Source organism: Xenopus laevis, chromosome 7L, assembly GCF_017654675.1.
Source record: "Xenopus laevis strain J_2021 chromosome 7L, Xenopus_laevis_v10.1, whole genome shotgun sequence".
Classification (NCBI taxonomy): domain Eukaryota; kingdom Metazoa; phylum Chordata; class Amphibia; order Anura; family Pipidae; genus Xenopus; species Xenopus laevis.
Genome location: NC_054383.1, coordinates 132,328,432 through 132,354,513, shown reverse-complemented (window position 1 = coordinate 132,354,513; position 26,082 = coordinate 132,328,432). Strand labels below are relative to the sequence as shown.

The following is a 26,082-nucleotide window of genomic DNA, read 5'->3' as shown; positions in this document are numbered from 1 at the left end:
TTTTAGTTCTTTTTTGGTTTTTGGACTTTAATAAATAACCCTTTAGAGAGAGCCTATCTGATCTTACAGATTTGACTTGTTAATCTTTACATTTTCTTCCCTCTAACACCTGAAGACAGAATAATTAATATTTTCCATCATCTGATAACTTCTTGTTCTATTTTAACCATAGATTGTGTTTTATAAAGTATGAAATTCAACATAGCTATTTATGTTTGAGGCTTATGGGCAAAACTTGTCTATGGGGCACATTTACTAAGCTCGAGTGAAGGATTAGAATAAAAAATACTTCGAATTTCGAAGTACTTTTTTGGCTACTTCGACCATCAAATTGGCTACATTGTCCTTCAACTATGACTTTGAATCGAATGATTTGAACTAAAAATCGTTCAACTATTCAACCATTCGATAGTCGAAGTACTGTCTCTTTAACAAAAACTTGGACCCCCTACTTCGCCACCTAAAACCTACCGAGCACCAATGTTACCCTATGGGGAAGGTCATTATAGGCTTTCCTAGCAATTTCTGATCAAAGGAAAATCGCTCGATCGTTGGATTAAAATCCTTCGAATCATTCGACCGAACGATTTTTCCTTTGATCGTTCTATCGAACTAATTGCGGTAACTTCGATGGTCGAATATTGAGGGTTAATTAACCCTCGATATTTGACCCATAGTAAATGTGCCCCTTAGTCTAAGTTTGTCTAAGTTTGTTATAGTTATACAGGAGCAGTGACCAGCCCCATGTTGTAGCTCCCACCCTTCCCAGCTATAGTCAGGTGATCCCACTGGTGTCTAATAAAAGGGCAGCCAAGTTTGGGAGTTTTACTTTGAAAGCAGCAAGTAAGTTGCAGGTAAAACTTAGTCCCTTTGTAAAATGTATAATGAAGCAATAGAATTCTTAATGAATCAGATGAAAATTGAGCGTAGGACTGGCCAGATATGGGATGACTTTGATATAGTTGTTCAGCTTAAATATATTGCAATATATGGACAGACAGTCCCTGTTTTGTTTAAAGGGTAAGGCATTTTTAGTAGCTCAAGGCATAAAATGTCTCAATGTCTTTAATATATTGATAATGGGTTGCGTTAGTGTCCTGCGCGGGTCCATTTTTTGGAACCCATACCTGACCCATACCTGCAACCCACAACCCAGACCCGCAAAACGCATTTTTACCCGCTTGGACCCGCTACCCGACCCACAGATATCTTATCCGCAACCCGGACCTGTGGCCCGCTGACCATCAAGAATCAGGAAGTTCTGTCATTGTAAACAGGACGTGACATCATCGGAAGTAAGCGTGATCATAAAACCGGAAGTGCTTATATTTTCTGCACTAGCACTTGGCCTGGACCCTATATATATATATAGTGGGGAATAGCAGCAGGTAGGGCTCAGGTGAAACAGTTCTTACAGAGGAGACAGGAGACTTAGGTTTGCAACACAAATGAAACAGGCTCCTGCCTGGGGTTTTATTGTTCAAACCGGACAACTTAAACAGGCGCAAGTTCCGTGCTATAACAGTCAATAATAAGGAAAACCTCACCGGTTTGCAGTGTTACAGTCCATAGGAAAGTTCCCTGCGATGGTAACAAACAGTCGCTCTTTTGAGTTGCAGTCAAATACAGTTTGTGCAAATCACTTCACAGCGTGTGTTCAAAGGTTCTCTCCGACTCCCCGCCAGGCTCTCTTAACCAGTCCCACCTGTGGAATAATTGAGCAGCATATTGAACTATCCTTGCTCCAGGGTCCTAGCCTGTCTTACCCTGGAGATTTAACCCTTTGCCTGCCAAGCACGTACGCTGTACGTTCTGGCAGGCAAGGGCTTTAACTGCCAAGCACGTACATTGTACGTTCTTGCAGTTTAACATGCTGTACTCTGCATCAGCGGCTTTAGCCGCCTCTGCAGAGACTTAGCAGTGCTGACAGCCCGCTGGGCAACAAGGCTGGGGGGCTGTCATGTCGGTCCTGTTGCAGGATCGACCTTAAATCGCAGAACCGTCTTCCTTCTGCGTCTCTGGCGACGCCCACGCACTTCCTGGCTGCAGTGACTCAGCACACACGCTGCTGAAAGAAGATTAGACTCTCTCTCCTGCTCCAGCAATGGTAAGTGGACTTTATTTGATAAATTACACACTACACAAACACTATATACACACTACACTACATTGTATAGATCTGTACACAGTTACACAATCATTTTAGTAAAGATTTTTTTTTTTTTTTTTTTTTGGGAAAGTTATGTACACTTATTTGCACTTATTTCACACTTATATACACACTGTCACACCACTTTTAGAAGTGTATACACATGTATACACAAAAAACTCACAAAGAGGGATTTTTTTTTTTTACTTTTTCATTTTACTAATTTGTGTTTTTTTACCCCTAAAAAACATTTGTTTTGGCAGCATGACTATTGGGTAATCGATTTTGGCCACTAATTATGCTGTTGGATCAGTAATTTTGTTATTTCATTGATTTACACAATTTTTGTGGTTTTATTGCAATTTTATCCCTGCATTATTTTTCCTTATGTATCTTTAGTATAGTTTTGCTGTTTGGTGCTTTGGTATAGAAAGATAGATTTTACTTTGTTTGATCCGTCAGAATATGTATTTTCCAAAAATGTATGCTGTTCTGGGGGCTTTTTACAGTTTGGGGGTCTTACAACACATAACGCAAAGTTGGGGTACTGTTTTCAGCAGCTTAGTTGGTTAGTGTGAAAATTCATATGCATGTTTTTCATTTGGGGCCGTACACACCACATACTTTGGTCAATCTATGCATATTGGGCATCAAGCTATTCATCAGACCTCTGACGTCCATATTTAGGGTGATTTTTCTTTGTACGTAAAACATTGTGTGCGAATAATGCGGCAAACTGCAGCATTTTTAGGCAATTTTCAGAAATGTTGTAAAAACCTCTATGTCATGCCAAGGCCACCTTGCACTGGCATTTTAAAAGTTAATACTTTAATTACTCAGTCTCAGGCTCACACAGAGACCCTTAATTGTATATCTCACCAGGGGGCTGTGGAAAGGTGACATCCATATCTGTCATCTGAGACGGTCTGGAGCCACACCATTTGGGCAAGGAAGCTGGGCCAGTCTGTTCTTTGATCGGCTGATCAAAGAACAGAGCTGTGGACCTAGAGCAGCAGGGGGGGATAGCTAGTAGAAAATTATGGATTATAGGAAAGTATCCATATCTCCTGTGTCATAGGATTCACAACCTCATAACTTACATATTAGTTATGAGGAGGTCACATGCTTCCTAACAATACCAAACAGGGCTAGCCTATACCCACCTGTTAGGAGGGCTGGTTCCTGGGGGACTGGAAAGTGGGAACCTATTAGTGTTTGGTATTGTTCTTCTTGCCCACATATGAATCACAGCCTGCCCATGTTTTTATTATAGTATTGGGTACTGGCAAGTACCAGTATTATATTAAGGGATATTGGGGAATATTGCCTGAGAGTAGCAAACCCCCTGCAGGGGGTTGTAAACGACATGTTCCTGGGCACTCCTACCTCATGCATAAGGTAATGAGGGGAGTGTCCCAGCAGGAAATAAAAAGGTGACATTCCCAATATCACATTGTCATACAAGGAGGCTCGATTTTTTCAGTGGATTGTATGTCCAGCTTCCAACTGGTGCCTCAGAGGAAATACACTGACAACTTCAAAACTTGGTAAAGTAAGGGTTTTCTTTGTGTTTTTACTCCCTTTTATTTTATTTACTGTATTTGCAACTGTGTCATCTTTGTAAAATCATTTTTTTATATATATACATATGCACTGTTTCTTTTAAATATTAAATATCATTTAATACGTTAGTCCTTGTGCTCTAAACGAACTCATTGCCCATATGAATGCTTGTGCCTACATGTGTGAACTCTTCGTATGTGTGGAAAGGGAAAGTTGCCTATTTGTATGTTGGATAACTAGTACGGCTAGCGGGGAAAGTGCGTTTGAATGTAGATTAACCCTTTGGCTGCTGGAGTGCTTGTTAGACTAGTAGGATCTTACCCTGAGTAACTACCATAGGAGAGAGTGTTTGATGCATTGTGTAGTGTGAATTATTACCTGTTATAGAGGGCAGGGGAATAGTCACATTAGGTTTCTATCGCCTGTTAATGATAGATGGTGGCAGCGAATGAACTTTGTGGGTGTTGGTGTGTTTTTGGGGTGTCTGATGTTAGTCTAACCTGTGTGTAAGGTGATTGAGAGACTGATTGTAACCCCTTGTAGCCAAACCCAAGAGTTAAGTGTGGTTAAGTGAGTCGCTTTTGTGACACTCTAAGTTTAGAAAAGCTTTGCAGTTTGGTAGTTTGGTGTAGAAAGACGTCTTTATCTTTGTTGGATTCGTCAGAATGTGTACTTTCCAAAAACATATGGTTTTGGGGGGTCTTTGCTGTAAGGAGGGTCTTGAGGCACATAATATGAAGTCAATGGTCTATGTTCACAGAAGGCGAATCGGCAGCGGAGAAAACTCATATGCACTATTTTTATTTGGGGTCTGCACATGCCAGCTGCCTTGGTGTATCTATGCATATTGGGCATCAAACTGTTCAGTAGTCCCTTGGCATCAATATTTATGTTATTTTACAATTTTATGCAAGAAATTGGGTGAGATAAATGCGGCAAATTGCAATATTTTTAGGCGATTTTCAAAAATGTAAAAACCGTTGCTTTTATCGCCAAATTATGAAAGACTTGCGACTTGGTACTTTGGAGTACAAGGACATGTATACCCAATTTGGGTTTGTGGGAATGTGTACTTTCCAAAAATATATGGTTTTCTGGGGTGAACTTACTTTTTTCTACATTTGCCCCCCTCAAAACAATATAAATGTGTTGATTTTGCAGTATCTGAAATGACAGACTATATGGGGGGTCTTCTTTTGGGGCCCCTATATGCCACATGCTTAGGTACACCTATACATATTGGGCATCAAACTGTTCAGAGGACCCTAAGCTTTCATATTTGGGGTGATTACTCTTGATACCTAAAAGTATGTGGGTAATACGATGCTGCAGGGTAGAAATGTTGAGGTGATTTTTGGAAATGTCACCGAAATCACCACATTTAGGAATGGTTTGCGGCTTGCTACTTTGGAGTACAAAGACATGCATACCCAATTTAGATTCGTGGGAATGTGTACTTTCCGAAAATATATGGTTTTCTGGGGTGAACTTACCCTTTTCTAATTTTGCCCCCCCCAAAACAATGTAAATGTCTTGATTTTGCAGTATCTGAAATGACAGACCATATGGGGGGGTCTTAATTTTAGGGCCCTTATATGCCACATGCTTAGATACACCTATACATATTTGGCATCAAACTGTTCAGGGGACCCTAGGCTTTCATATTTGGGGTGATTTCTCTTGATACCTAAAAGTATGTGGGTAATACGATGCTGCAGGGTAGAAATTTTGAGGTGATTTTTGGAAATGTCGCCAAAATCACCAAATTTAGGAATGGTTTGCGGTTTGGTACTTTGGAGTACAAAGACATGCATACCCAATTTAGATTTGTGGGAATGTGTACTTTCCGAAAATATATGGTTTTCTGGGGTGAACCTACTTTTTCCTTTTTTTGCCCCCCCCCCCAAAACGATGTAAATGTCTTGATTTTGCTGTACCTGAAATGACAGACCATATGGGGGTCTTCCTTTTGGGGCCCCTGTATGCCACGTGCTTGGGTACACCTATACATGTTGGGCATCAAACTGTTCAGTGGACCCTAGGCTTTCATATTTGGGGTGATTTCTCTTGATACCTAAAAGTATGTGGGTAATACGATGCTGCAGGGTAGAAATTTTGCGGTGATTTTTGGAAATATCACCGAAATCCACATTTAGGAATGATTTGCAGCTTGGTACTTTGTAGTACAAAGACATGCATACCCAATTTAGATTCGTGGGAATGTGTACTTTCCGAAAATATATGGTTTTCTGGGGTGAACTTACTTTTTCTACTTTTACCCCCCCCCCCAAAACGATGCAAATGTGTTGATTTTGCAGTATCTGGAATTACAGAACTGATAGCTCAAATGAGGTGTCTACATTTTAGGGCCCCTATATGCCACATGTTTGGGTACACCTATATATATTGGGCATCAAAATTGTTCAGCGGACCCCAGGCTTTCATATTTGGGGTGTTTTTACATTGATACCTAATGATTTGTGGGAGATATGATTCTGTAGATTGGAAGCTTTGAGGTAATTTTTCAAAAATTCACCAATTTCTATAAAACATTATAACTTTAGGAAACAATTGCAACTTGGTAGTTTGGAGTACAACGATATATTTACCCATTTTTGATTCACCAGAATCTGTTCTTTCTAATAATGGCTAGTTTTCTAGGGTAAACCTACTGTTAGTGGAATGTTTGGCCTTGAAAGCAGAAGTATGCCGTTTGGGGAGCGGTGCTTTGGAAATTTGGTTGTGTACTGCTTGTAGATTTTGATCTATACAAGTGAGAAATCTCCATAAAACGATATATATTTGGTATTGCCGCATTCAGGAGACATAGACCTTTCCAAATAGGCTGTGTTTTTCATACATAAAGTAAATGATGTTTCTGATATATGTGATTGTTCTTTGTGAAACATGATTTTTTTCATTTTATTGGACACTTAGAAGCCAATATTTTTTTACAGAAGTAGAATTACACCAAAATTCCTGCATATTTTGAAAGTTCAGGTTGTCCTGAAAAAAACAATATATTGTTTTGCTGGGTAAAACTAAAAGACCGCCCCAGGAAAGGCCCTTAAAGTGAAAGAGTGCAAAATATCTAAAAACTGCTTGGCAGTAGATGTTCGCATCTAGGACAAAACTGCTGGCAGGGAAAGGGTTAAAGGAGCCAATACCTCAGGCTGGGTGCTATATACCTCCCATCATATACAGGCAGCCTATTGGGACATAGCTCTTTGTCACTATATATATATATATATATATATATATATATATATATATATATATATATATATATATATATATATATATATATATATATATATATATATATATATATATAATATATATATAATACACAAAGCCATGAATATCCTGTATTATAAACGGAGAGTTCTGGTGTCATCAGTTATAAACGGTGAGTTCTGAAGTCATTTCTGTCACATGACTCACTGAAACTTGTGTATTATAATAAATAAAGTGGAGCCCCATAGCACTTATTTATGCCACTGCTAGACAAGTGACTCTTTTGCCTTCCCCCTTGTTCTTGCCCTGGACCCAATGCATCCTATTATGTTACATTCAAAGCAAACATACAGATCTTGGTTTAGATACAATTATTACACTTTCTTCTATTCAGATCATTGTCCACAAATAACCCCTATTGAGCATTTGGCTGTTTTTTTAAAATAGACAAAAACATAGTCAGGGACAATAATGCTCTGGGACAAATGTTACGAAAGTTGGGGCTGTCCCTAGAAATAAGAAATGTAAATGAGATCCTGAGACGGGTGTTATTTCCAGTCTGATCCCTAATTACCTTCTTAATTGTAAGCCAATAATTCTTACCCAAGGTGACATTACATCAACAAATCAAATGGACAAGAAAGGAATGCTCTGGGCTCACAACAAACTCAATCAGTCATTGGGGCACATTTACTAAAGTGTGAATTTCCTCCTCGAATAAATTATCTGTGAAAATGTTCCAGTATAGCATTTTCGCCATGAAAAAATGAATTATTGAGAATTAGCTTGGGGGGGGTGATGTGCATAAAGAGATTCAAAAGTGGCTCTATTTTTCAAATTTTTCACTGAAGCAAAATGGGAGAAATTCGCCCATTACTAGTCGTGGCTGAAAATTTCAACTGTGAAAAATTTGCACAATGCATGGGTGTTTTTCACTGTTTTTACCAAGCACTGTAAGAAAAAACAACCATTGTGTTGTGTGTTTTTGAAAGTGCTTGAAAAATAAAACTTGATGGATTTGATTTTTCTCAAGCATAGCATTAGTACATGCAGCGTTTCATTTATGGACCACAATGACCTGTTGCAATTCTTCCTGTGAATAGTGCAGAAATCATGTGGGATTGCATACCTCCCAACATTTTGGAAATAGAAAGAGGGACAAAAAGATTGCGTGGCAAATTTTTGACCACACCATTTTCCCTGATTACCATGTCAATTTTACAGGTTATGAAAGTTTGAACACATTTCTGTGGTTTTTATGTGTTAATACAGTTTTGCTAACGAAGGTTAAGCTGTGAGTCGCAGTTTCCCAAAGAGACCTGCTTATCTTAAATTGTTACAATTGCGTCTTTGCTTATCTTAAATTGTTACAAACGTATCCAAATGCTCCTGCCAAGTATTCTGGCCTCTCTACCAAAAGCCAATTGAGTTAGAAACATGGTGGGGCTCATTTATAAACATTGGAAAAATTTGGAAGTTAAACCCCCCCCCCCCCAAAAAACAAAAATATAAAACAACTGTGACTAAAAGATTATAAATAGCTTTTGCACCAAAAGAGAAAATCTTGTTATATTTCATTGTAAGGAACACAAAGGTACTTTATTAAGCAAGAACATTGGGACGAGACTGTAACCATCAGCAATTCATCAAATTCCACCCTGTAATTGCTTCACATGTTCTGCTTGTGCAATACTGTAATTAACCAAACATTAAGGTGTCGGCTAGTTATGGAGCTAAAAAACGTCAGCAGTGTAGCGCATATAAATACTCATGGCATGGGTTGGTATCATTTAACAAGGCACTTGCAAGCTAACGAGTTCTTCTAATGTAAGTAAATCTTTTGTATGGATGAGCATTAACCATGGAAAGAGGAGTGTGGTTAGTAGGAAAGAGAACTGGAGAGAGTTGTAATGTAAATTTAGCATTTTTACATTTTAATTTAACTTAAACAATGTAATTTATGTAAAATTTTAATTTTAAAGGGGTGGTTCACCTTTAAGTTAACTTTTAGTTTGTTATAAAATAGCCAATTCTAAGCAAGTTTTCAAATGGCCTTCATTTTTTCTTTTTTGTAGTGTTTTAATTATCTGCCTTATTCTTCTTCTGACTCCTTCCAACTTTCAAATGGGGGTCACTGACCTCATTTAAAAAGAAACACTCTCCAAGGCTACACATGTATTATTGTTACTTTTTATTAATCTTTCAAATCAATACATGATTGCTAGGGTAATTTGGAGTCTTGAAAACAAATGGCCGAAATTGCAAACCGGAGATCTGCTGAATAAAAAGCTAAATAACTTGAAAACCACAAATAAAAAAAAAACTTTTGTAAATTGTCTCTCTACATCATAAAAAAATCGTGTTTTATAATTATAGATTGACAAAGAAAATAAATTAACCGTGTAATCTTAACAGACTCCCTAGACTGAACTGATTCGATTAATGGATTAACTTGCACCAGAGGAAGGACCCTTGAGGTCTGAAACATGTAGTGCGTCAATAAAAGCTACATTTATTCACACTGGAAGGCTCTCCGGTTTTTTTCATTAACTATGATACTATAGTGGAGATGGCTACTCTACTCAGCTGTTGATGAGCCTGACCATAAGTCATCTGGAGGATCATTTGGGGATTAATTGAATATATTTGATCAATGGAAACAAATGAATGTTTCAGTTACTCAGATTCGCCATGAAAATGGTGCCTATAGACTCAATTGGGAGAAAAAAAAATAGTTGCTCGTCAAAAAAATTGTCGCCCAAAGACTTCAATGCTTTTTAATGGATTTTTGCCGTTTCCTATTATTTTTATGGCCAAAACTCTCAAATTCAAATTGGGAATTATCCAAATTTGATTAAAATTTTAATTTTAATTTCAAAATGTATCATACCCTGGCCTTTTAAGAACTCAAATTCGACTATTCCCCACCTAAAACCTGCCAAGTTCATGCATAAGTCAATGGGAGAGGTCCAGGGACCAATTTTGACATCTTAGTAGCCTTCCTGACATTTTTCAGAGAAATAACTCAAATTTAATTTAGATTCAAGTTTTCATGTCGGTAAAATTCATTCAAGTTTTAGATAATCAATTTTTTTAAAAAAAACTCACATGAATTCTAGGGAATTTTCCCTATATAACTGCAGCAATACCATACAGTAGGTGAGGCTCTTTAGATTGGGAGTTGACTATGAACATGGCAACATTTTTCTTGGTGAAAATTCATTTTTGTACTGTTGATAAAACTGTCGATTTGCAAAAACTTGCTGCACTGTCCTTTTTGTAAATGTAAATTTTCATTTCAAAACACCTTCCATGCTGGCATGGAAGGTGTTTTGAAATGAAAATTTACATTTACAAAAAGGACAGTGCATACAAATGCAACTCTCCAGTTGCATTTGTATGCAATCTCCGAGTTCAGTGTGTTTTATATTTCCCAACTACACCCCTCTTCCCAGTTTTACACACTTGTATATACACACTTGATTGGGGACTAAATCATTTCAAAATATCTTTTCTTCAGATAACGACAAGAAAATAAAAATAGAAAAATGCTGAGAGTGAGCACCATGTTTATCGTCTGCGCTCTAGGTAAGTGTGAACTGAAATCCTTGTGTATTTTTATTATTTTATTTATTAGTAGAGAAAACAAAATTAAAAACAAATAACAACATCCAGACCGTACCTACTGTAAATTACACTTCCCTATATCCTTCTGAGCAATCTGTCTCTCTTCTTGCAGGAGCTGGAGTCAGATTTTAATGAACAGTTACAGTATATCAGATACATTGGTATGTGCTCCCTATGCCTAGACAATTAGCATTAGAGCTAACTGTTTTTCAAGATAACCGACTCCGACACAATGCTGTATGTAGAGAGACAGATTGTTGAGAAGCTTTTATTACATTTTTTTTTTCAATACATTTTTCTTTAACAATAGATTGTTTATTATTGACATAACTTTGTACATTATTTCTTTTTTAGCATTACATCCACTTTATGTCTATGGAGATGATGGAAGTAAGTAAAATACCAATAAAGAAATATATCAAATAACTCTTATATTTCATCTACAATATATAAACATTATGTCTTACATTCACATAAATTAGCTCTACGTTGGAATGCAGTATTTTGTATTCTAATGGCTTTTTCCAATCTTTTTCCTATCTTTATCCCTTTGTAAGGGGCTGGTATGTAAAATGGCCAGTATACTGAATCCAATTGGTCAAAATGAGCCAAAATAAATAAATAAAAGTTGAAATGCATATTTCTTTTGTCGTTTTGCCTTATGCCTCTTTCAGCCTCTCCCAAAAGTGATACAGAGCTGTGTATAATCAGAGCCCTTTACTTTTGCTAATTGATGTCTGTGTTTCAGGCTTACAGATAAGGAGTTTATTATACAGAGAGTATATATAGAAATACGTTAAACTGATTTAATAACTGCCCAACCACCCACAATTGCTGTGAAATAAAAAAGGGCTGAATTAAGTTACAGGGGTTTTCTGTGTTGAGATGTTATTATCTCCCCACAGAGAGATTGGAGAGAGGGGTATGTATTGATTCAAATAAAATCACATTACATTATTCTCTACCAGAAATCCATGCCTGATCCAATAAAAATAGTGTCTTAGGAGGTCTATTTACTAATATTTGGATTTCTTTTTTTTTTTTACATATCACATTTTCTCTTTAAAAACACGTTTTTTTTCCTCTAAAACTCAAAAAATGTAAGATTTATACATGGAGTTATTATTGAAATCTGATTTTTTTCTCATCAGCCTTTTAAAGTAAAAAAACACACATTTTTCATGGAAAATAAACCAACTCAAATTTTTATTTATTAAACCCAGAGGTTGTTAAAATTTCAAATAAAAAAGAACTCCAACTCAGACCTGCCGAGTTCATGTAGAAGTCAATGGCAGATGTCGCAAACATATACTGATTTGCACCGGGTTTCCAAAAAAGTTGTGGTATTCAGGCATCAAATCCGAAAAAGTAGCGGTTTTCGGGCATCAAATCAAAAAAGTCAGATTTTTTCATGATTTTATCCAGTTTTTTCCCCAAACAAGACATTCTATGGAAAATTTATTGATATATAAGGGAGAAAAATCTGTGTGGATTTGGTCTGAGTAGTTTTCAGAAAATCAGACGTTTTTCGGGTTTTGCTAAATAACCCCCTAAGTGTTGTATGTTGAATGTAAATTTTGGGTTTAGTATTTCAATTCAATACATTATTCTCTACCAGAAATACATGCCTGATCCAATAAAAATATTGTTTAAGGAGGTCTATTTACTAATATTCGGATTTCTTTTTTTAGCAAATCACATTTTTTCTATAAAAATTCATGTTTTTTATTTCTCAAAAAATTTAAGATTTATACATGTGGTTATTTATTAAAGTCAGATTTTTTTCTCATCTGCATTTTAAAGGGAAAAGTCAAAAATCTTTCATGGAAAAAAAATAACTCAAATCGAAAAATTTGTTTTTATTGAGTTTTTTTTCCCCAGACATTTTCGGGGGAAAATGTATTGATATTTAAGGGGAAAAAATCTGTGGGGATTTGGTCGGAGTAGTTTTCAGAAAATTCTAAGACATTTTCGGATTTTACGAAATAACCCTTTAAGTATAAAAACACAAAAAAAAACTTCAATACAAAACTAGTTGAGGTCCTATAGAAGTCAATGGGAGCTGTGCTGATTGGACCTTTCTTTTAGCCTTTCAGACTTTTAGAGGTGTTTGGATTGTTTTGCTAGTAAAAGCTGTAGAGGTTTTTGTATATTTTAGCACATCAATCAGCATTTTTTTCATTCATGCTTTATATATTCGGTTCATTTAATAATGTGGTTTTAGAGAAAATAAGTTTAATCCTGGTTTCAAAAAGTTCTAATGTCACTAAAATCTGACCTTTAATAAATGGGCCTCCCAGTATATTGTATGTAAATTTTGGGTTTTGTATTTCAATTTATAGAATATACATACTCACTGTTTATCTTTTAAATGATCAGACTTATAAACTTATAAAGCATTTCCATACTTAAGGTTGTCTCTTTTCTGACAGTTGAGAGCTGCGCGCCTAATCAAGTCTGGAATTCTTGTGGAACTGCCTGTCCCTTGAATTGTCAGAACTTCAGAACCCCACCAGATGTGTGCATATTGTCCTGCAACAGAGGGTGCTTCTGCAAGGAACCCTATATTTTTCAAAATGGAACCTCGGGCCCCTGTGTTCTGCCCAGTCAATGCCCTCCTTCTCAAGGTAAAGGAAAACTCTTAACTTTGTATATTTGGCTCTTGAACATTTCTTCAACCTTTCTTTCCATGGCAGAAAGTTTTTTTCCCCCAAACAAGAAATATTCGGGAAAATGTATTGAAATATAAGGGGAAAAATCTGTGCGGATTTGGTCGAAGTTGTTTTCAGGAAATTCTGATTTTGCTAAACAACCCCCTAAGTGTAAAACCACAAATAAATCTTGAATACAAAACATCTGCAAATAAAACTAGTCGAGGTCCTATAGAAGTCAATGGGAGCTGTGCTGATTGGACCTTTTTTTTTTTTGTTAGCCTTTCAGACTTTTAAAGGGGCACATTTACCTAGGGTCGAATATCGAGGGTTAATTAACCCTGATATTCGACCGTCGAAGTAAAATCCTTCGACTCCGAATATCGAAGTCGAAGAATTTTGCACTATTCCTACGATCGAACGATCGAAGGATTTTAATCCATCGATCGAAGGATATTCCTTTGATCAGGAAATTGTTAGGAAGCCTATGGGGACCTTCCCCATAGGCTAACATTGGCCTCGGTAGGTTTTAGGTGGCGAACTAGGGGTCGAAGAAATTTTTTAAAGAGACAGTACTTCGACTATCGAATGGTCGAATAGTCAAACTATTTTTAGTTCGAATCGTTTGATTCGAAGTCGAAGGTCATAGTCGAAGGTCAAAGTAGCCCATTCGATGGTCAAAGTAGCCATATTCGACCATTTGTAATTCAAACTTTTTTTCCTCTATTCCTTCACTCGAACTAAGTAAATGGGCCCTTAGAGTTATTTGGATTTTGTTTTGCTAGTAAAAGTTTTAAATGATTTAGAGAAAATGAGTTTAATCTCAAAGCATTAATTCACTAAAATTTGACCTTTAATTAATGGGCCTCCCAGTATGTTTTTGGGTTTGGTATTTCAACTTATAGAATATATATAAAATATATTATATATATATATATATATATATATATATATATATATATATATATATATATATATATTTTATATATATATATATATATATATATATATATATATATATATATATATATATATAATATATATATATATATATATACACTGTTTATCTTTTTAAATGATCAGACTTATAAACTTATAAAGCATTTTCATATTTAAGGTTATCTCTTTTCTGACAGTTGAGAGCTGCGCGCCTAATCAAGTCTGGAATTCGTGTGGAACTGCCTGTCCCTTGAATTGTCAGAACTTCAGAAACCCACCAGATGTGTGCATATTGTCCTGCCAGAGAGGGTGCTTCTGCAAGGAACCCTATATTTTTCAAAATGGCACCTCGGGCCCCTGTGTTCTGCCCAGTCAATGCCCTCCTTCTCAAGGTAAAGGAAAACTCTTAACTTTGTATATTTGGCTCTTGAACATTTCTTCACCCTTTCTTTCCATGGCAGAAAGTTTTTTTCCCCCAAACAAGAAATATTCGGGAAAATGTATTGAACTATAAGGGGAAAAATCTGTGCGGATTTGGTCGAAGTTGTTTTCAGGAAATTCTGATTTTGCTAAACAACCCCCTAAGTGTAAAACCACAAAAAAATCTTGAATACAAAACATCTGCAAATAAAACTAGTCGAGGTCCTATAGAAGTCAATGGGAGCTGTGCTGATTGGACCTTTTTTTTTTAGCCTTTCAGACTTTTAAAGGGGCACATTTACCTAGGGTCGAATATCGAGGGTTAATTAACCCTGATATTCGACCGTCGAAGTAAAATCCTTCGACTCCGAATATCGAAGTCGAAGAATTTTGCACTATTCCTACGATCGAACGATCGAAGGATTTTAATCCATCGATCGAAGGATATTCCTTTGATCAGGAAATTGTTAGGAAGCCTATGGGGACCTTCCCCATAGGCTAACATTGGCCTCGGTAGGTTTTAGGTGGCGAACTAGGGGGTCGAAGAAATTTTTAAAGAGACAGTACTTCGACTATCGAATGGTCGAATAGTCAAACTATTTTTAGTTCGAATCGTTTGATTCGAAGTCGAAGGTCATAGTCGAAGGTCAAAGTAGCCCATTCTATGGTCAAAGTAGCCATATTCGACCATTTGAAATTCAAACTTTTTTTCCTCTATTCCTTCACTCGAACTAAGTAAATGGGCCCCTTAGAGTTATTTGGATTTTGTTTTTGCTAGTAAAAGTTTTAAATGATTTAGAGAAAATGAGTTTAATCTCAAAGCATTAATTCCACTAAAATTTGACCTTTAATTAATGGGCCTCCCAGTATGTTTTTGGGTTTGGTATTTCAACTTATAGAATATATATATATATATATATATATATATATATATATATATATATATATATATATATATATATATATATATATATATATATATATATCTCTATATACACTGTTTATCTTTTAATGATCAGACTTATAAACTTATAAAGCATTTTCATATTTATGGTTATCTCTTTTCTGACAGTTGAGAGCTGCGCGCCTAATCAAGTCTGGAATTCTTGTGGAACTGCCTGTCCCTTGAATTGTCAGAACTTCAGAAACCCACCAGCTGCGTGCATATTGTCCTGCCAGAGAGGGTGCTTCTGCAAGCAACCCTATATTTTTCAAAATGGCACCTCGGGCCCCTGTGTTCTGCCCAGTCAATGCCCTCCTTCTCAAGGTAAAGGAAAACTCTTAACTTTGTATATTTGGCTCTTGAACATGTCTTCACCCTTTCTTTCCATGGCATAAAGCTCTAACTAAATATCTAAAGCAAATATTATTAATTAATTTAATGCAGAAGCAGCAAATCACAGAAGGATTCCTTTTCTCCCACATACTTCTTAAAATACAAACATCACATCATATATAGGTAATGTAGGGGATCAGACAAATCCTTCCCCTGTTTTTATGTCTGTGACATCATCCAGCCCAGTTACAGGGTGGAAAGCCATCCGATGGCTGGGCGCCCCAGTGCATCCTTTGGAGAGAGGGAGTGCCTGACTTTGGAGCCAAATGTACAGGTTCTCAAAGTTCCAACAGAGCTTAACAGGGGTTCTATGCTGCAGCAGCCAGAGAGATACAGATCTGTGGTGTGTGACAGTGCTGCATAAAAAGGAGTTCCAGGGAGAGCCTGTTTCTATCTTCTGCCTGTGGATACTTTGGCCATTATGTGTTGCCCAGGGTGAGGACAGGTCTTTCTCATGTACCTGCCACATGGGAGCAGCTACTACTTTCAAAGGGAAAGGTACCTTTGGGCAGGTAGCGCTACATAGGGATATAAGAGCTCTTGGGGAAGGGACATTGAACTGACTGGATTTATTCTGTATTTATCCACCCAGTGTGGGATTGCGGCATTGAGAGACTGTGCCAGGGGTTAATATTGTGTGATTTTCATTTACAGTTACTAAATAGAGTTTACATAAAGTTTATACGGTATACTGCAAACTGTGTGTGTTTTATTTTTCCTAGTGGAAACCCCCTCAGGTGTGCTCCTCAGTGTTACCTAGGTGGAGGCGCTGTGCTGTAAATTCCAGTTCCCAGTACTTTTCATACGCCAAAGGGACCCAGGGCTCTTGATTGCGAAGGGTTAATTGCTATTTCAAGAGACAGTAACCAAATAAGGGTTATGGTTGGAGGCACTGCTGAGATGTCGACTGGGAAGCTGGATATGTTTGATGAAAATATGTCTGCCTTTGAAAAATCACAAAGTGTTTGCCAGTGGTGTACTGCATTGGGACTTAACGCCCGAAAGGTTGCCGCTGTGGGGGAACAGACGTTTTACTGCCCAAGGGTGGCTGCCTCACAGCAAGATTCTGCTGGGGTCCTGCTGAATATTCTTATAGAGAGAGAGCCCCAGAGAGATAGATAGTGACCTGGTTCCCCCTGATATTGATACTGAAAGTGTAGGGCCATGGAAGATTGTTCTGCCTGACATGCCTGATGCAGACCAATTAGAGTGAGAGGAGAGTGTGCCGCTGAACAAGACATTGTTTGATTCACCAGCTGAAAAGAGTCAGGTAAAGATATGTCCATCCTGTCAGGAGTTGGCATAGCTCTGGTGGCTGACTGGCTTCCCCAGGGACAACTGACTGACTAATTGACACAGCTGGCCTGGAATGGTAATTTTAAGAGACTTAAAGTGTTTTCAGGCACAGATCCTGTACCCGCAGGTGAAGAGTCCTTTGACAGTTGGAGAGACTCCACTGTTGTGTCTGTGAGAGACTAGCCCCGAGACAACTATGAGAAGGAAGATCATTGAGAGTCTCCACAGTGTTGCCGTGAATGTTGTCAAATCCTATATGGTCGGTCACCCCGACGCTACTTCAGGTGAAATGTATAAACTGATTTAATTTCCCCACTGCCCCAAAATTTATCTGAAGTTCCCAAGAGGCGGGATGAAGTTTATAGACAGTGGTCCTCCAAAGCACTATTCTGCAAATATAAAAAACATTAGTTTTGTCCCTTTAAAACAGTGATCCCTAAACAGTGGCATGTGAGTAACATATTGCTCACCAACCCCTTGGATGTTGCTCCCAGTGGCCTCAAAGCAGGTGCTTATTTTTGAATTCTGAGCTTCGGGGCAAGTTTTGGTTACATAAAAACCATGTGTACTGCCAAACAGACTCTCCTGTAGGCTTATCTTTGTATATCTGGCTCTTTGTCTTGAATATGTCTTAACCCTTTCTTTCCCTTTTGGAAATCTCTAAGTAAAAAAACATGTATTATTAATTAATTTAACACAGAAGCGGCAAATCAGAGAAGGGATCCCTTTTTCCCATATACTTCTTAACATAAAAACATCACATCATAGATAGGCAACATAAGTTCCTCTGGAAGGGAATACAGGAACCAGGCAAGAACTAGGAACCAGACAGTGAATCAGGAACCAGGCAGGGGATTCTTCATGATATATAGACTAATATACTAGTTCTAAGCAAATGAGCTAATAACCAAGCACTAGTATCAAGAGGCAGGCTTATTTGGCCCCTAAACAGACTAATGCACTGCTACATTATCACACAGAACAGATTTTGAATCCAGAGAGGTCCTAACAAAGAGTTTATTATACAGGGAATCTAAAAAGAAATGTATAAAGTGATTTAAATTTCCAACTGCCCAAAATTTCTCTGAAGTTCCCAAGAAGCAGGATGACAGTGGTCCTACAAGGCACTATTCTGCTCTCTGTGATCCATCAAATATCAAGAACATTAGTTTAGTCCTTTTAAGACAGTGATCCCCAACCAGTGGCATGTTAGCAACATATTCCTCACCAACCCCTTGGATGTTGCTCCCAGTGGCCTCAAAGCAGGTGATTATTTTTGAGTTCCAGGCTTAGAGACAAGTTTTGGTTGCATAAAAACCAGGTGTCCTGCCAAACCAGGTGTCCTGCCAGTTCATATAGGGGCTACCAAATAGCCAATCACAGCCCTTATTTGGCACCCCCAGGGACTTTTCATTTCTGGTGTTGCTCCCCAACTCTTTTTTACATTTGAATGTGGCTCACGGGTAAAAAAGATTGTACGCAGTATCTGTCTATATTGATTTCAATAGAATTATGGCACTTCATCCTCTACCAAAAATCCATGCTAATGTGATTTTTAAAAAAATATAATTTTTCATTGTCTTCACATACTTTGTAGATCTTAGGCATGGTGCTTGAAATTATAGAGAATATATACATACTGAACTGTTCATCTTTAATATTGTTAATGCTTATGCTTACAACTGTATTTTTTTCTGACAGAGCAAAGGTGCCCACTTAATCAATTCTGGGAATCATGTGGATATGCCTGTCCCTTGAATTGTCAGAATTTTAGAAACCCACCCAAGATCTGTCCGACAGTCTGCAGGACTGGGTGTTCCTGCAAGGGACCTCATATCTTTCTACGTGGCAAATCTGGACTCTGCGTTCTCCCTAAGCAATGCCCTCCTTCTAAAATTTAAGGAAAATTCTTGAAGTGCATATTTGGCTCTTTATCTTTAAAATCTGTTGGCTTATCATCTTCACTGTGCTGGACAGCTCTTACCAGATGTAAAATGTATAAAGTTTAATATGAAACATTCATCTTTCCCAGTGAATGAGTAAACGTAACACAAAAAAGAATTTACCGCTTTTGCTTATTTATTCCATTCTTTTGAATCAAGATCATTGATCATTATCTGTAGAGTCAAATGAATCATCTAGTTTATAAGTTACAGCCTCACATCTTGGAAACAAAAACAAACTAACCATTAGGTATATACATTTTGGGAGCGTTAGCAATTTGAAGAACTGCTTTTCATTTTCCTGGCGGTCAGCTCATAATCCAGCCACCGAAATGCCCTTCAGCCCACCATTGTGAGGAAAGCTCTTCAGCCAAAAAAGACTTTTGGGTAGCAATGTTTCAGTCATTTTTACACCAGTCATCTTGCCAGGACCTTAGCTCTATTGTTTCTTCTCTATCCTGGAATTTCCCACTTACATTTTTTTTGCTGTCTCAAATGTTAGTTGCTACGGGAGGGTGATTTCCTTGAACAGGGTAGACCCTTTACTCGTCTCTAAGCTACTTGAGCACCAAGTTTATAACTGACTAATGCTATTCCTCTCTGACAATAACCTGCTGGGCACCCTACAATCTAGTTTTAGGCAACAACTCCATTGAGACTGCCGACTAACAAATGACTTTTAACAGCTAAAGTCGCTAAAGTCCAGTCACTTGTTAAATAATGCCACTTTCACCTATGCAACATATCCCACATATGATCATTTATCACCCAAGATGTCAAAACTCTTATTCACACCGTCATCAGATCATGTGTAGACTACTGTAACTTTCTATTAATTGGCCTTCCCTGATAGAGACTCTCCAGTCCATAATGAACACTGGCGCTAGGCTTATACACCTCAGTAACTGCTCCTCCTCTCCAATGCCATTCTTCAAATCTTTGCACTGGCTTCCACTACCCTTCAGAATAAAATTCAAACGAATGAATCTTACATTCAAAGCACTTCATAACTCCCCTCCCACCCTGCATCTCTGAACTCATCTCTAGATTCTCACCCACCACTAACTACGCTCCTCTACTGACTTGTTCCTTAACTCTTATCTCTTATCACATCCTCACATGCTTTCCTTCAAGACTTTGCAATGGCTTCACCCCTCCTCTGGAATTCTCTCCAACAGTCTGTCTGATTTTCTCCCAAACTTTTTGCTTTCAAAATATCTCTTAAATCACACTTATTTAGATTACCCTACCCTCATTCTGTTTAGCTACCATATGCAACACCATATGCTACATCTCCCATCTCTCTTTCTGATCTTGGCCAAGCCCTTACCTTATGTCTTATTCCCTTTCCATTTTAGTTTGTAAGATCTTTTACATAGGGCCATCCTCACCTTTTGTATTGGTACTGGTCGCTATAAAAATGCATGTTATTATTATTATTAATAATAATAATAATAATATAATAGTAACTGCTGTGACATTGACCCCATGGGACAGAGACTTGATTATTATTTAACACCGTCATTATTCCACTAGTCTCAGGAAAGATCCCAACTGGCATGTTCGCATTCTAGCGGAAATCAGGAATGATCATAGGATCTGGAAGGAATTCCTGCAGTTGCACCTGTAGGCAGGAGAACTTTGCAGACAGTAAACCGCTGCAAATGTTTAGAGATGAGGCTACATCTGTGGGCTTTGAATCATTATTGCAAAACCAATGTTGTGTATGAGCCTAACCAAACCTAAGGATAGAGGCAAGTCTGAACAAGAATTTGGCTTTCCTAGAAGTGTTCCCAATCCTGGTAGCACTGGGAGATTGGGGATCTCATTTGGCTAATAAGAACTTTTTTATGTTACAATATGGGACTAATGAATGTTGTTCATAATATATCTTTCACATCACCTCCAGTCACCTCCAACGTTGAAGTTCAACATAATTCTGAAGGCTAATCATAAACCTTCTGGAAAAAGGGAAAGTTGTGCTCACTGCTAAATTTTAAACCATAAGGAGGGGGTACAATGAGCCTGTGACCACAAAACGTTGAGTACAATGTAGTCCCTGTTTAATATGTATAACGAAGCAATAGAATACCTAATGAATCAGATGAAAAATTGAGTGTAAGACTGGCCAGATCAGGGATGACTTTGACATAGTTGATCAGCTTAAATATATTGTAAAATATGGGCAAACAATCCCTGTTTCATTTAAAGGGTAAGGCATTTTTTAGTAGCTTGAGGCACAAAATGTTTCACTTTCCCCTGATATATTGATAATAGATTGATGTCACGTTCGGTACCCTAACTCCAGAACCAATTCTAGGCTCCCTAGTCTCGGCTCTTGCTTCTGCCTTTAACAGTCGCCTTTCACCTCGGGAGAAGCCCTCGGCTAATTGGATGCCGCCAGGTCTTACTAAGAGAGGAGCAAAGCTACAGGTTCTGGATGAGCAAAAGGGGCACAATCGTTTCACCAAGGATACTGGATGGAAGACAACACAGCTTGGAAGACAGACCAGACAATGCAGCGTGGACGGACAGGCTGGGCCAGTACTAGCAGAGTTAAGAATAATCAGACAGGCCGGAATCGGGATTGGAGAGTGTAGAATTGTCAGACAGGCCGGAATCGGGATTGGAGAGCGTAGAATAGTCAGACAGGCCTGAATCAGGATTGGAGAGCGTAGAATAGTCATGCTGACAAATTTTCGCTAGTGTTTTTTTTCTCTTTAGTAAATCTGGCCCTTAGCATGTATCTCTCAGACTACTACTTCTTGCTTCCCCTGGGTGGACAACTCCCATCCCCCAGATGGTGAGTCATCAGTCATTTGAATTTTTGGAGCATCAGGCTTTAATAAATCCCGAAAGATGTAAGTTTTTAATATAAAATCCACATATTTAGTGGGAAAAAAAACATTTTCGAGATTAATTAAAGCCTGATGCTCCAAAAAATCAGAATCCCAAAATCTGGCATCTCAGACCTGCTGAGGTTGTATATAAGTCAATGGGAGAGGTCCCTATCCTATTAGGAAGTTTCTGTGGTCTGCGCTGGAATTAGCCCTAAAATCTGACTATTTCTGACTTTTCAGGCAAAAAGATGAAAAATTCTGGCTTTTTGGGAAAAGACCTGAAAAAAATGGATTTTCACTCGATTTTATTGAGTTTGTCCCAGATCTGATTAAATCATACTTTTTTGTAATTATAAATAAGGTCCAATCGTGGAAGAAAGATACATATTGTTATAGTGATATCAACCAAATATTATGTGTCAATATGTTGTTGTACCAAACAAACTTGGGAGCATCACATGAATAAATACTGCTGGTGTGGGTCATTAGCATTTAGTAAGGCACTTCCAAACTAAACAGCCCTTTTAATGTAAGTACGGAGCTAAGTCTGATTCATTAGTACATGTTAAGGTTTTCTCATATAGATGTCCGGGATTGAGAAGTGCTAAGGAGACATAATCTTGGTAAATAGGAAAGGGTTTTACAGGTTTTAATTTAGTTTTAGCAAACATTTTGCTCCTTTTTGGAGGTTTTCTGTATAACGTATCTTTCCGTAATTAGGATGTTCATACCGTAAGTCTACTAGAAAATCAAGTAAACATTAAATAAACCCAATAGGCTGGTTTGGTTCCAATAAGGATTATTTATACAGCTCCATGTTGTAGCTCCCACCCTTCCCAGCTATAGTCAGGTGATCCCAGTGGTGGCCAATAAAAGGTCAGCCAAGTTTGGGAGTTTTAACCTTGAAAGCAGCAAATAAGTTACAGGTAAAACTTAGTCCCTGTGCAAAATGTATAATGAAGCAATAGAATTGTTAATAAATCAGATGAAAATTGAGTGTAGGACTGGCCAGATATGGGATGACTTTGACGAAGTTGTTCAGGTTAAATATATTGCAATATATGGACAAACAATCCCTGTTTTGTTTAAAGGGTAAGGCATTTTTTAGTAGCTCAAGGCACAAAATGTCTCAATGTCTTAAATATATTGATAATGGGTTGAGTGCAGAGGACTCTTGTATTTGTCTATGTGAATTTTGTGGTCACAGCCTCATTGCACCCCCGATTAATATTGTTAAAAATTTTAGTGGTGAGCACAACTTTCCCTTGTTTGTTATTATCTATGGACAGAGGTTAGCAAAACACCAATAATAATAATATGTATAGATGTATATATAAAACAGTCCAACATCTGTAATGCACACTCACTTACGTTGAAAAATCAGTTGGGTGGCTAAACTCATATGTGGCGAGTCAATCCATATAGATTCCAGCAGAGTCGCCACCATACTTGTAAAAAAAGGTAAAACATATTGTAGCATTTATTGTTCATCATAAACGATATGCAGATTAGAATGAATACTCATTCTAAACATAGAAGGCACAGTATTTAGCATTAAATTTAGCATTATATCCCATATTGTGAGAGCCCATAATCATTACCCAAACGTAAATATATACAAGAGGGCTAATCAAGGAACAGTTAACCAGTAAATGCTGGCGATTTTCGCCAGCGTTAGTCCGTTTTCCCCCGTAGTATGTAATTACGAGTATTCACTGTAGAGCTGTGTTGGGAAAACCTATCCCTAATTTTTTGTACCGTTTCTCCCACATAAATAAGATCAAGTGTCCTCTAATATTGAAAGTCCTATGAGTGACTGGATTTTCAAAATGTAAACAAATCGACATTGGACACAACCCTTACACCGGAACATACCATCCTTGGGAGGACCCAAGAACGTATATTGTCTGGGTGAAGGAGTTACTTTTCTGAACGAGATCATAGGCATCTGTTTAAAATCTGTAACTGTGGGATAGACATCTTTTAACAGGTACCAGTGTTTACAAAGTATCTGTCAAAAGTGCTCACTTTGAGAGTGATATATATATATATATTAGATAACTATCATCTATATCAAATATCATCTAATTATATATATAGTGAATAAAGTACCCCCTATTGTAAAATATAAGGATATTATAACTTACTGAGGAGTTTCATGACCATATAAAAACACAAGGCCGAAGGCCGAGTGTTTTTATACAGGTCATGGAACTCAGAGGTAATATACAGAAGCAGCAAATCAGAGAAGGAATCCTTGTCTCCCACATACTTTTTAACATAAAAACATGACATCATAGATAGGCAACATAAGTTCCTCTGGCAGGGAATACAGGAACCAGACAGTGAATCAGGAACCAAGTAGAGGATGCTTCATAATAAATCGACTAGTTTCAGCAAATGAGCGAATAACCAAGCACCAGTATCCAGAGGCAGGCTTATATGGCCCCTAAACAGACTAATATATAGTGAATAAAGTACCCCCTCTTGTAAAATATAAGGATATTATTAGTTACCGAGGAGTTTCATGACCATATAAAAGTACGAGGCTGAAGGCTGAGTTTTTATACAGGTCATGGAACTCCGAGGTAACTTCTAATATCCTCATATTTTGCAACTGGGGGTACTTTATTTATTATAATACACAAATTTTAGTGAGTCATGTGACAGAAATGACATCACTACTCACCGTTTATAACTGATGACATCACTACTCACCGTTTATAAGGATATAATTTACAGGATATTCATGGCTTTTGTGTATTATACTGCTATATTGTCACACAGAACAGGGTTTGAATCCAGAGAGGTCCTAACATGGAATTTATTATCCACAATTATATATAAGGTAAGAAAAAGGTCATACGCAGAATTGCTGCAAAAATTCCAGGTGCTCTTTTATTCCACTACATGTTTCGAGCTGGCGCTCTTTGTCAAAGAGCGCCAGCTCGAAACATGTAGTGGAATAAAAGAGCACCTGGAATTTTTGCAGCAATTCTGCGTATGACCTTTTTCTTACCTTCTATATAATTGTGGATACAAGGCTTCAAAGGACGGAAGCAGTAAGAAGTGGTCGAATTTGGAGGTGAATCAATTTTTAAACATATGAGAATGGAATTTATTATACTAGCTAGAAATGTATAAACTGATTTAATTTCCCCGCTGCCAAAATTTCTCTGAAGTTCCCAAGAGGCTGGATGAAGTTTAAAGACAGTGGTCCTCCAAGGCACTATTCTGCAAATAACTTAGTTTAGTCCCTTTAAGACAGTGTTCCCCAACCAGTAGCTCACGAGCAACATGTTACTCACCAACCCCTTGTATGTTGCTCCCAGTGGCCTCAAAGCAGGAGCTTGTCTAAACACATTCTTTGCAGATCTTAGGCATGTTGCTTGACATTATAGAGGATATATATCCACTGAACTGTCCATCTTTAATATTAATATCACACTCATACTTAACAATTTTATTTTTTTCTGACAGAGCAGAATTGCCTACCTAATCAATTCTGGGAATCATGTGGATCTTACTGTTCCTTGCATGGTCAGAACTTTAAAAATCCACTCAAGATCTGTCCGACAGTCTGCAAGACTGGGTGTTCCTGCAAGGGACCTCATATCTTTCTACGTGGCAAATCTGGTCCTGTCTTCTGCCCAGGCAATGCCTTCCTTCTAAAAATTAAGAAAAACTCCAGAAGTGCATATGTGGGTCTTTATCTCTAAAATCTGTTGGTTTATCATCTTCACTGTGCTGGACAACTCTTTTAAGATGTAAAATGTATAAAGTTTAATAAGAATTATTCATCATTCCCAGTGAATGAATGAATGTTATACAAAAATAATTTACTGTTATTGGTTATTTATTCCATTCTTTTTTGTGAATCGGGATCATTGAATCAAATGAATCATCTTGTTCAAAAGTTACAGCCTCACATCTTGGAAATGGGGTGGGATGGGGACATGACTGGAATGGGCAGTGCACCATATTCCATTATCTATATAGACTTTCCATATTCAGGAATATATGACCCCAATGAGATAAAGCAAAATATTCTCCAATGTGCATAAAATTTATACAAAATATG

The 26,082-nt window shown here is 37.6% G+C and overlaps 1 protein-coding gene across 10 annotated transcripts; it reads left to right on the top strand.

Annotated features, from left to right (window-relative positions):
• The first annotated feature begins 2,021 nt into the window (after nt 1–2,021).
• Nucleotides 2,022–25,735, top strand: rdd4.L (Riddle 4 L homeolog). Of its 10 annotated transcripts, none has more exons than XM_041568418.1 (7): nt 2,022–2,107; nt 10,470–10,537; nt 10,931–10,966; nt 12,990–13,203; nt 14,364–14,558; nt 15,659–15,853; nt 25,482–25,735. In XM_041568418.1, exons 3-7 carry the CDS (start codon nt 10,946–10,948, stop codon nt 25,718–25,720), a joined length of 864 nt encoding a protein of 287 aa, XP_041424352.1. In that variant the 5' UTR covers nt 2,022–2,107; nt 10,470–10,537; nt 10,931–10,945; the 3' UTR covers nt 25,721–25,735.
• The last annotated feature ends 347 nt before the right edge of the window (nt 25,736–26,082 follow it).

Bases quoted from the DNA above. Each gene is read 5' to 3' on its own strand.
- rdd4.L (XM_041568417.1), top strand. From the start codon at position 10,498: ATGCTGAGAGTGAGCACCATGTTTATCGTCTGCGCTCTAG. The intron at 10,538-10,930 runs GTAAGTGTGAAC...TTTCTTTTTTAG, and splicing joins GTTTATCGTCTGCGCTCTAG to CATTACATCCACTTTATGTC. The intron at 15,854-25,481 runs GTAAAGGAAAAC...TTTTTCTGACAG, and splicing joins TCAATGCCCTCCTTCTCAAG to AGCAGAATTGCCTACCTAAT.